The sequence below is a fragment of the Taudactylus pleione genome, unplaced genomic scaffold, assembly GCF_031769625.1.
Source record: "Taudactylus pleione unplaced genomic scaffold, aTauple2 ptg000996l, whole genome shotgun sequence".
Classification (NCBI taxonomy): domain Eukaryota; kingdom Metazoa; phylum Chordata; class Amphibia; order Anura; family Myobatrachidae; genus Taudactylus; species Taudactylus pleione.
This window is the reverse complement of record NW_028285397.1, coordinates 277,065-290,000: the sequence shown is the minus strand read 5'-3', so window position 1 is coordinate 290,000 and position 12,936 is coordinate 277,065. Positions and strand designations below refer to the sequence as shown.

The 12,936-nt window shown below is 45.5% G+C and overlaps 1 protein-coding gene across 1 annotated transcript in view; it reads right to left on the bottom strand.

Moving 5' to 3' along the window:
* CACNA1B (calcium voltage-gated channel subunit alpha1 B) overlaps positions 1–12,936 on the bottom strand; it is a 364,867-nt gene that overhangs the window by 311,464 nt on the left and 40,467 nt on the right. The window contains exon 3 of the mRNA XM_088460941.1: positions 10,466–10,571. Coding sequence (XP_088317067.1) covers positions 10,466–10,571 — 106 coding nt within the window. The remainder of the gene's footprint in view (positions 1–10,465; positions 10,572–12,936) is intronic.

The window sequence follows — 12,936 nt, the reverse complement described above, 5'->3', positions numbered from 1 at the left end:
CAGGAGATGAGGGATGTGTTAGTGAGGACATGGCTGCATGTGACAGGGGCAGTGACATGATGTGAGGAGGGGAATAGAGGCAGCAGGAAGTCACAGACTGAGAGGTATATAGTGGGAGGAGCAGGGTCCCCAGCAGCACAGAGTATATCAGGAGATGAGGGATGTGTTAGTGAGGACAGGGCTGCATGTGACAGGGGCAGTGACATGATGTGAGGAGGGGAATAGAGGCAGCAGGAAGTCACATACTGAGAGGTATATAGTGGGAGGAGCAGGGTCCCCAGCAGCACAGAGTATATCAGGAGATGAGTGATGTGTTAGTGAGGACAGGGCTGCATGTGACAGGGGCAGTGACATGATGTGAGGAGGGGAATGGGGGCAGCAGGAAGTCACAGACTGAGAGTTATATAGTGGGAGGAGCAGGGTCCCCAGCAGCACAGAGTATATCAGGAGATGAGGGATGTGTCAGTGAGGACAGGGCTGCATGTGACAGGGGCAGTGACATGATGTGAGGAGGGGAATAAAGGCAGCAGGAAGCCACAGACTGAGAGTTATATAGTGGAAGGAGCAGGGTCCCCAGCAGCACAGAGTATATCAGGAGATGAGTGATGTGTTAGTGAGGACAGGGCTGCATGTGACAGGGGCAGTGACATGATGTGAGGAATGGAATAAAGGCAGCAGGAGGCCACAGACTGAGAGGTATATAGTGGAAGGAGCAGGGTCCCCAGCAGCACAGAGTATATCAGGAGATGAGTGATGTGTTAGTGAGGACAGGGCTGCATGTGACAGGGGCAGTGACATGATGTGAGGAGGGGAATGGGGGCAGCAGGAAGTCACAGACTGAGAGTTATATAGTGGGAGGAGCAGGGTCCCCAGCAGCACAGAGTATATCAGGAGATGAGGGATGTGTTAGTGAGGACATGGCTGCATGTGACAGGGGCAGTGACATGATGTGAGGAGGGGAATAGAGGCAGCAGGAAGTCACAGACTGAGAGGTATATAGTGGGAGGAGCAGGGTCCCCAGCAGCACAGAGTATATCAGGAGATGAGGGATGTGTTAGTGAGGACAGGGCTGCATGTGACAGGGGCAGTGACATGATGTGAGGAGGGGAATAGAGGCAGCAGGAAGTCACATACTGAGAGGTATATAGTGGGAGGAGCAGGGTCCCCAGCAGCACAGAGTATATCAGGAGATGAGTGATGTGTTAGTGAGGACAGGGCTGCATGTGACAGGGGCAGTGACATGATGTGAGGAGGGGAATGGGGGCAGCAGGAAGTCACAGACTGAGAGTTATATAGTGGGAGGAGCAGGGTCCCCAGCAGCACAGAGTATATCAGGAGATGAGGGATGTGTCAGTGAGGACAGGGCTGCATATGACAGGGGCAGTGACATGATGTGAGGAGGGGAATAAAGGCAGCAGGAAGCCACAGACTGAGAGTTATATAGTGGAAGGAGCAGGGTCCCCAGCAGCACAGAGTATATCAGGAGATGAGTGATGTGTTAGTGAGGACAGGGCTGCATGTGACAGGGGCAGTGACATGATGTGAGGAATGGAATAAAGGCAGCAGGAGGCCACAGACTGAGAGGTATATAGTGGAAGGAGCAGGGTCCCCAGCAGCACAGAGTATATCAGGAGATGAGTGATGTGTTAGTGAGGACAGGGCTGCATGTGACAGGGGCAGTGACATGATGTGAGGAGAGGAATGGAAGCAGCAGGAAGCCACAGACTGAGAGTTATATAGTGGGAGGAGCAGGGTCCCCAGCAGCACAGAGTATATCAGGAGATGAGTGATATGTTAGTGAAGACAGGGCTGCATGTGACAGAGGCAGTGACATGATGTGAGGAGGGGAATGGAGGCAGCAGAATGTCAGCCTGAGAGTTATATAGTGGGAGGAGCTTGGTCCCCAGCAGCACAGAGTATATCAGGAGATGAGTGATGTGTTGGTGAGGACAGTGCTGCATGTGACAGGGGCAGTGACATGATGTGAGGAGGGGAATGGAGGCAGCAGAATGTCAGCCTGAGAGTTATATAGTGGGAGGAGTAGGGTCCCCAGCAGCACAGAGTATATCAGGAGATGAGTGATGTGTTAGTGAGGACAGAGCTGCATGTGACAGGGGCAGTGACAAGATGTGAGGAGGGGAATGGAGGCAGCAGGAAGCCACATACTGAGAGTTATATAGTAGGAGGAGCAGGTATAATGACGAGAGGGTACCATTACATTGATGCCAAAAGATTGTGGTGTCAAACGCACTTAGATAGATACAAGTTCATGCAACTCTATAGAAGTCAAGTTCTCACTGAAAGAATAGACTCTGCTCTGTGTACAAAATAGATATTGCAAAATGTATAGATGTAAGTACAGAATACCCATAAATCACATATGTATGAATAGGGACATCTGAGCCTGATAATTTTAAAAGAAGTATTGTTCTGGTTTTTTTTTTTAGGTTAACTTTAAAGGCTCACTTAATAGCAAGACCTGTGCACAAAGACTGTTGTGCTGTAACCCATAGCAACCAATTCAATACCGGCCTACATCACTCCAATGCAAGGTAGACAAATAAAAGCTAACATCTGATTGGCTGCCAGTCTACATTCCCCACAATCCATAGCTGGCTGGTGATCTCTATCTTGCCCCTTACAATGTAACCCTCTCACACAACATTACTCTGACATTTTACAAGACCCAATAAAACCCAGGTAAAAAAAAAAGAGCTGAGAATATCGCCACAAGATTGTTGTGTTTCCTGGGGAAAATAAAAATAAAATTGTTTTAGTTATGAGCTATGTGATTCTGCTACAATAGGCTGTGTGTCAGAGGTGGCTGGATTACAGTTCCCATGCTGGGGCATGTAGTTCCACCCTATCCGGAGAACCACAGATTGCCTAGCCTTGCTGTATGGGGTAGTCAAAACAATGCACTTGCACTAAAATCTGTAGAGACTAAAGTTTTAAGTGGAACTCCAAGTGTACAGTGACAAAGGCTGGATTTTCTTATACATAACCAGAATTGCGGCTGGATCTAGTTCTTCATTCTCATTTGCATAGTGTGCCACTGGCATACAAACATGACTAAATAGTAAATACATCATTTCTAGGATACATTACAAGCTTGATGCATAGTATACAGCATATAAAACAGTAAAAGATAAGGTCCTTTTCATCTCATATATCCTAATAATATATTGATAGTACATTTTCTACGTAGAACTGCTAAAATATGAATAAAAAAAGCCCAATGTCAACGCTGGCAATGTATGGATATTCCTCCTTATTACTGTGGCTGTCTCTGTGTGTGCTGCTTTCAAGGGGGATAAGTAGGTGATTACATTGTAGCTACTGTACTCTGTTACCTGCGTCCATGATAACTGCGCCTTAGCTAAGATATGGCTATTATACAGTCAGCCGATATTGGCAGATACAGCAATTACAAATAGACTGGACATTCAAACCATATAAGAGGTTGATACATTCTGTATTTATTCTGAAGCCAGATTAAGGGCCTGATGTAGAGTTGGGAATAGAGTAAGATAGAACAAGTAACTGTGCACCTGGACAAACTGTGTAGTAATGTAATGGGTGAGAATACATACATATTTTTGCATGTGCGGCAGGGGCGTTTCTATAATGGGTGCAGGGGTGTGCGGTGCACACGGGCCCCTGGGTCCTGGGGGGCCCACACCGTGCACCCTGCAACCATAGTCTTATACTTACCTGTTCATAGTGCTGCTCTGGATCGCCAAGCTGGTGTTGCATAGCAGCAAAATGGCTGGGAAAATGGCAGTGGCCATTTTCCCGGTGACTAGCGCATGCGCAGTACTGCTATCCCCAGGAAATCGGCGCGGGTAGCCTTTTTCCGGAGACCCACACATGCGCAGTAGATTCTGGCTCTGAGTTACTGCACCGCGGGAACGCCGCAGAGAGGAGGGGCCCGCATTGAGTCTGCACACGGGCTCTCTCCTCTCTTAAAACACCACTGATGTGGGGTAAATACTGGCTGCTTTTGCATGTATCCCACAAATGCTGGACAGGTTTGTTCTTACACTGCAATTTAGATTTCATTATGGACCCCTCCCAAATCTAGCTCTCTCTGCACATTTTATATTTGCCCCCCTGCAGTGTAGCATGGTGTTACCAAAAGGCAAAGTTAATCTTTCTTACTCTATTCCCAACTCTGAATAAGGTCCTAAATCCGGTGCTGTCCCTTTATGCTGCGTAGAGAACTAAGAGTGACTTACACAGAGAAGAAGGTGGCCAGTGAGCAGAGAACCTCAGCACCAACAGTGACTTACACAGGGAAGAAGGCGCCTAGTGAGCAGAGAACCTAATCACCAACAGTGACTTACACAGAGAAGAAGGCGGCCAGTGAGCAGGGAACCTCATCACCAACAGTGACTTACACAGGGAAGAAGGTGGCATGTGAGCAGAGAACCTCATCACCAACAGTGACTTACACAGAGAAGAAGGCGGCTAGTGAGCAGAGAACCTCATCACCAACAGTGACTTACATAGAAAAGAAGGCGGCTAGAGAGCAGAGAACCTCATCACCAACAGTGTCTTACACAAGGAAGAAGGCGGCTAGTGAGCAGAGAACCTCATCACCAACAGTGACTTACACAGGGAAGAAGGTGGCTAGTGAGTAGAGAACCTCATCACCAACAGTGACTTACACAGGGAAGAAGGCGGCCAGTGAGCAGGGAACCTCATCACCAACAGTGTCTTACACAGGGAAGAAGGCGGCCAGTGAGCAGGGAACCTCATCACCAACAGTGTCTTACACGGTGAAGAAGGCAGCTAGTGAGCAGAGAACCTCATCACCAACAGTGTCTTACACAGGGAAGAAGGCAGCTAGTGAGCAGAGAACCTCATCACCAACAGTGTCTTACACAGGGAAGAAGGCAGCTAGTGAGCAGAGAACCTCATCACCAACAGTGTCTTACACAGGGAAGAAGGCGCCTAGTGAGCAGAGAACCTAATCACCAACAGTGACTTACACAGAGAAGAAGGCGGCCAGTGAGCAGGGAACCTCATCACCAACAGTGACTTACACAGGGAAGAAGGTGGCATGTGAGCAGAGAACCTCATCACCAACAGTGACTTACACAGAGAAGAAGGCGGCTAGTGAGCAGAGAACCTCATCACCAACAGTTACTTACACAGGGAAGAAGGTGGCTAGTGAGTAGAGAACCTCATCACCAACAGTGACTTACACAGGGAAGAAGGCGCCTAGTGAGCAGAGAACCTCATCACCAACAGTGACTTACACAGGGAAGAAGGCGGCTAGTAAGCAGAGAACCGCATCACCAACAGTGACTTACACAGGGAAGAAGGCGGCTAGTGAGTAGAGAACCTCATCACCAACAGTGACTTACACAGAGAAGAAGTCGGCTATTGAGCAAAGAACTTCATCACCAACAGTGATTTACACAGAAGGCGGCTAGTGAGCAAAGAACCTCAGCACCAACAGTGACTTACACAGGGAAGAAGGCGGCTAGTGAGTAAAGAACCTCATCACCAACAGTGACTTACACAGGGAAGACGGCGGCCAGAGAGCACAGAACCTCATCACCAACAGTGTCTTACACAGAGAAGAAGGCGGCTAGAGAGCAGAGAACCTCATCACCAACATTGTCCTACAGAGGGAAGAAGGCGGCTAGAGAACAGAGAACCTCATCACCAACAGTGTCTTACACAGGGAAGAAGGCGGCTAGTGAGCAGAGAACCTCATCACCAACAGTGACTTACAAAGGGAAGAAGGTGGCCAGAGAGCACGGAACCTCATCACCAACAGTGACTTACACAGAGAAGAAGACGGCTAGTGAGCAGAGAACCTCATCACCAACAGTGACTTACACAGGGAAGAAGGCTGCCAAAGAGCAGAGAACATCATCACCAACAGTGTCTTACACAGGGAAGAAGGTGGCCAGAGAGCAGAGAACATCATCACCAACAGTTACTTACACAGAGAAGAAGGCAGCTAGAGAGCACAGAACCTCATCACCAACAGTGACTTACACAGTGAAGAAGGCGGCCAGAGAGCAGAGAACATCATCACCACCAGTGTCATACACAGGGAAGAAGGCGGCTAGTGAGCAGAGAACCTCATCACCAACAGTGACTTACACAGGGAAGAAGGCGGCCAGTGAGCAGGGAACCTCATCACCAACAGTGACTTACACAGGGAAGAAGGCGGCCAGAGAGCAAAGAACATCATCACCAACAGTGTCTTACACAGGGAAGAAGGCGGCTAGTGAGCAGAGAACCTCATCACCAACAGTGTCTTACATAGGGAAGAAGGTGGCTAGTGAGCAGAGAACCTCATCACCAACAGTGACTTACATAGGGAAGAAGGCGGCTAGTGAGCAGAGAACCTCATCACCAACAGTGACTTAAACAGGGAAGAAGGCGGCAAGTGAGCAGAGAACCTCATCATCAACAGTGACTTACACAATGAAGAAGGTGGCCAGAGAGCAGAGAACCTCATCACCAACAGTGTCTTACACAGAAAAGAAGGCGGCTAGAGAGCAGAGAACCTCATCACCAACAGTGACTTACACAGGGAAGAAGGCGGCCAGTGAGCAGAGACCCTCATCACCAACAGTGTCTTACACAGAGAAGAAGGCGGCTAGAGAGCAGAGAACCTCATCACCAACAGTGTCTTACACAGGGAAGAAGGCAGCCAGTGAGCAGAGAACCTCATCACCAACAGTGTCTACACAGGGAAGAAGGCGCCTAGTGAGCAGAGAACCTCATCACCAACAGTGTCTTACATAGGGAAGAAGGTGGCTAGTGAGTAGAGAACCTCATCACCAACAGTGACTTACACAGGGAAGAAGGCGGCTAGTGAGCAGGGAACTTCATCACCAACAGTGACTTACACAGGGAAGAAGGCAGCTAGTGAGCAGAGAACCTCATTACCAATAGTGTCTACACAGGGGAGAAGGCGCCTAGTGAGCAGAGAACCTCATCACCAACAGTGACTTACACAGGGGAGAAGGCAGCCAGTGAGCAGAGAACCTCATCACCAATAGTGTCTACACAGGGAAGAAGGCGCCTAGTGAGCAGAGAACCTCATCACCAACAGTGTCTTACACAGGGAAGAAGGCGGCCAGAGAGCACAGAACCTCATCACCAACAGTTACTTACACAGGGAAGAAGGCGGCTAGTGAGCAGAGAACCTCATCACCAACAGTTACTTACACAGGGAAAAAGGCGGCTATTGAGCAGAGAACCTCATCACCAACAGTTACTTACACAGGGAAGAAGGCGGCTAGTGAGCACAGAACCTCATCACCAACAGTTACTTACACAGAGAAGAAGGCGGCTAGTGAGCAGAGAACCTCATCACCAATAGTGTCTACACAGGGGAGAAGGCGCCTAGTGAGCAGAGAACCTCATCACCAACAGTGACTTACACAGGGGAGAAGGCAGCCAGTGAGCAGAGAACTACATCACCAACAGTTACTTACACAGGGAAAAAGGCGGCTATTGAGCAGAGAACCTCATCACCAACAGTTACTTACACAGGGAAGAAGGCAGCTAGTGAGCAGAGAACCTCATCACCAATAGTGTCTACACAGGGGAGAAGGTGCCTAGTGAGCAGAGAACCTCATCACCAACAGTGACTTACACAGGGGAGAAGGCAGCCAGTGAGCAGAGAACCTCATCACCAATAGTGTCTACACAGGGAAGAAGGCGCCTAGTGAGCAGAGAACCTCATCACCAACAGTGTCTTACACAGGGAAGAAGGCGGCCAGAGAGCACAGAACCTCATCACCAACAGTTACTTACACAGGGAAGAAGGCGGCTAGTGAGCAGAGAACCTCATCACCAACAGTTACTTACACAGGGAAAAAGGCGGCTATTGAGCAGAGAACCTCATCACCAACAGTTACTTACACAGGGAAGAAGGCGGCTAGTGAGCAGAGAACCTCATCACCAACAGTGACTTACACAAGGAAGAAGGCAGCCAGTGAGCAAAGAACCTCATCACCAACAGTGACTTACACAGGGAAGAAGGCGCCTAGTGAGCAGAGAACCTCATCACCAACAGTGTCTTACATAGGGAAGAAGGTGGCTAGTGAGTAGAGAACCTCATCACCAACAGTGACTTACACAGGGAAGAAGGCGCCTAGTGAGCAGAGAACCTCATTACCAACAGTGTCTTACATAGGGAAGAAGGTGGCTAGTGAGTAGAGAACCTCATCACCAACAGTGACTTACACAGGGAAGAAGGCGGCTAGTGAGCAGGGAACTTCATCACCAACAGTGACTTACACAGGGAAGAAGGCAGCTAGTGAGCAGAGAACCTCATTACCAATAGTGTCTACACAGGGGAGAAGGCGCCTAGTGAGCAGAGAACCTCATCACCAACAGTGACTTACACAGGGGAGAAGGCAGCCAGTGAGCAGAGAACCTCATCACCAATAGTGTCTACACAGGGAAGAAGGCGCCTAGTGAGCAGAGAACCTCATCACCAACAGTGTCTTACACAGGGAAGAAGGCGGCCAGAGAGCACAGAACCTCATCACCAACAGTTACTTACACAGGGAAGAAGGCGGCTAGTGAGCAGAGAACCTCATCACCAACAGTTACTTACACAGGGAAAAAGGCGGCTATTGAGCAGAGAACCTCATCACCAACAGTTACTTACACAGGGAAGAAGGCGGCTAGTGAGCAGAGAACCTCATCACCAACAGTGACTTACACAAGGAAGAAGGCAGCCAGTGAGCAAAGAACCTCATCACCAACAGTGACTTACACAGGGAAGAAGGCGCCTAGTGAGCAGAGAACCTCATCACCAACAGTGTCTTACATAGGGAAGAAGGTGGCTAGTGAGTAGAGAACCTCATCACCAACAGTGACTTACACAGGGAAGAAGGCGCCTAGTGAGCAGAGAACCTCATTACCAACAGTGTCTTACATAGGGAAGAAGGTGGCTAGTGAGTAGAGAACCTCATCACCAACAGTGACTTACACAGGGAAGAAGGCGGCTAGTGAGCAGGGAACTTCATCACCAACAGTGACTTACACAGGGAAGAAGGCAGCTAGTGAGCAGAGAACCTCATTACCAATAGTGTCTACACAGGGGAGAAGGCGCCTAGTGAGCAGAGAACCTCATCACCAACAGTGACTTACACAGGGGAGAAGGCAGCCAGTGAGCAGAGAACCTCATCACCAATAGTGTCTACACAGGGAAGAAGGCGCCTAGTGAGCAGAGAACCTCATCACCAACAGTGTCTTACACAGGGAAGAAGGCGGCCAGAGAGCACAGAACCTCATCACCAACAGTTACTTACACAGGGAAGAAGGCGGCTAGTGAGCAGAGAACCTCATCACCAACAGTTACTTACACAGGGAAAAAGGCGGCTATTGAGCAGAGAACCTCATCACCAACAGTTACTTACACAGGGAAGAAGGCGGCTAGTGAGCACAGAACCTCATCACCAACAGTTACTTACACAGGGAAGAAGGCGGCTAGTGAGCAGAGAACCTCATCACCAATAGTGTCTACACAGGGGAGAAGGTGCCTAGTGAGCAGGGAACCTCATCACCAACAGTGACTTACACAGGGGAGAAGGCAGCTAGTGAGCAGAGAACCTCATCACCAATAGTGTCTACACAGGGGAGAAGGTGCCTAGTGAGCAGAGAACCTCATCACCAACAGTGACTTACACAGGGGAGAAGGCAGCCAGTGAGCAGAGAACCTCATCACCAATAGTGTCTACACAGGGAAGAAGGCGCCTAGTGAGCAGAGAACCTCATCACCAACAGTGTCTTACACAGGGAAGAAGGCGGCCAGAGAGCACAGAACCTCATCACCAACAGTTACTTACACAGGGAAGAAGGCGGCTAGTGAGCAGAGAACCTCATCACCAACAGTTACTTACACAGGGAAAAAGGCGGCTATTGAGCAGAGAACCTCATCACCAACAGTTACTTACACAGGGAAGAAGGCGGCTAGTGAGCAGAGAACCTCATCACCAACAGTGACTTACACAAGGAAGAAGGCGGCTATTGAGCAGAGAACCTCATCACCAACAGTTACTTACACAGGGAAAAAGGCGGCTATTGAGCAGGGAACCTCATCATCAACAGTGTCTACACAGGGAAGAAGGCAGCCAGTGAGCAAAGAACCTCATCACCAACAGTGACTTACACAGGGAAGAAGGCGGCTATTGAGAAGAGAACCTCATCACCAACAGTGACTTACACAGAGAAGAAGGCGGCTATTGAGAAGAGAACCTCATCACCAACAGTGTCTTACACAGGGAAGAAGGCGGCTAGTGAGCAAAGAACCTCATCACCAACAGTGACTTACACAGGGAAGAAGGCGGCTATTGAGAAGAGAACCTCATCACCAACAGTGACTTACACAGAGAAGAAGGTGGCTATTGAGAAGAGAACCTCATCACCAACAGTTACTTACACAGAGAAGAAGGTGGCTAGTGAGCCTCTTACTTACCAGCCTCTCGGACATATCTGTTTTGTCATGTTCCGGCAAGTGCTGTTCCAGAGCCAAGACAATGCAGTTGGCAATGATGGTGGCTAAAATCATATATTCAAACGGAGTAAGTAGGGTTAAGGAAATTAATGTCAGGGAAGTAACACCTAATTGTATTGTACAAAGAGATCACACAGTCATTAGACCCTGAGATGGCGCAAATGTCACCACGAGTGACCACATAAACTTTTTTAGTTGATTAGAAAACCCAACAAGGCCAATAGTGCTTTTTTTAATGCAAAATAAGTAGAGGCAAACTATAGCCAATGTACTGTATATTATTACAATGCTTACTGACAAACATGTGAACAATGAAACACACTTAAATAAACAAACTTATAAAGTTATGACTATATTTAGCATTCTGTTCTAATGTTTGAGACCTATAGATATAACGTGTATGTACGTAATGTGTGTGTGTGTGTGTGTGTGTGTGTGTTTATATGTATGTGTGTATGTAATCCTTTATTTTCTAATTAAATTATAATATTCTAGACAAACAGATTGAAAGTTCTATGTTTTACTGATTGTAACTGCGCAGTTTGGAGGATAATAAACCATCTATATTCTGATGACAATTTAATTTAAACTTTCGCCCCTGTATATGAATTTCCAAATAAGAACTTTGTCATAGTAATATTATTAGTAAAATAAAATGTAGAATTTATTATGCGTGAAAGGATTATGGTGAGAATGTCATTCTGTTACATTTGTTGTGTTGTGATGGGAAATGTAGAAAGAAACAATAAAAATTGGTTGAGGAGCTGAGAAAAGTTTTTTATGTAAAGAATAAACACAACTTCTGCTACATGTGACAACACCAAATGCTGCAACTGTGTCACCTGTGTGAGTGAGCGCAATGGTGCAGATTCAAAACTTATATAATCTTTCACTGGTGTATATAATAGCGTCTCTTATAATCTTACATTGGTGTATATAATAGCGTCTCCTATAATCTTACATTGGTGTATATAATAGTATCTCCTATAATCTTACATTAGTGTATATAATAGCATCTCCTATAATCTTACATTGGTGTATATAATAGCATCTCCTATAATCTTACATTGGTGTATATAATAGCATCTCCTATAATCTTACATTGGTGTATATAATAGCATCTCCTATAATCTTACATTACTGTATATAATAGCATCTCCTATAATCTTACATTGGTGTATATAATAGCATCTCCTATAATCTTACATTGGTGTATATAATAGTATCTCCTATAATCTTACATTGGTGTATATAATAGTATCTCCTATAATCTTACATTAGTGTATATATTAGTGTCTCCTATACTCTTACATTGGTGTATATAATAGCGTCTCCTATAATCTTACATTGGTGTATATAATAGCATCTCCTATAATCTTACATTGGTGTGTATAATAGCATCTCCTATAATCTTACATTGGTGTATATAATAGCGTCTCCTATAATCTTACATTACTGTATATAATAGCATCTCCTATAATCTTACATTGGTGTATATAATAGCATCTCCTATAATCTTACATTGGTGTATATAATAGCATCTCCTATAATCTTACATTAGTGTATATAATAGCGTCTCCTATAATCTTACATTACTGTATATTATAGCGTCTCCTATAATCTTACATTGGTGTATATAATAGCATCTCCTATAATCTTACATTGGTGTATATAATAGCATCTCCTATAATCTTACATTAGTGTATATAATAGTATCTCCTATAATCTTACATTGGTGTATATAATAGCATCTCCTATAATCTTACATTGGTGTATATAATAGTATCTCCTATAATCTTACATTAGTGTATATAATAGCATCTCCTATAATCTTACATTGGTGTATATAATAGCATCTCCTATAATCTTACATTAGTGTATATAATAGTATCTCCTATAATCTTACATTAGTGTATATAATAGTATCTCCTATAATCTTACATTGGTGTATATAATAGCATCTCCTATAATCTTACATTGGTGTATATAATAGCATCTCCTATAATCTTACATTGGTGTATATAATAGCATCTCCTATAATCTTACATTACTGTATATAATAGCATCTCCTATAATCTTACATTGGTGTATATAATAGCATCTCCTATAATCTTACATTGGTGTATATAATAGCATCTCCTATAATCTTACATTGGTGTATATAATAGTATCTCCTATAATCTTACATTGGTGTATATAATAGTATCTCCTATAATCTTACATTGGTGTATATAATAGCGTCTCCTATAATCTTACATTGGTGTATATAATAGCATCTCCTATAACCTTACATTGGTGTATATAATAGCGTCTCCTATAATCTTACATTGGTGTATATAATAGTATCTCCTATAATCTTACATTGGTGTATATAATAGTATCTCCTATAATCTTACATTAGTGTATATATTAGTGTCTCCTATACTCTTACA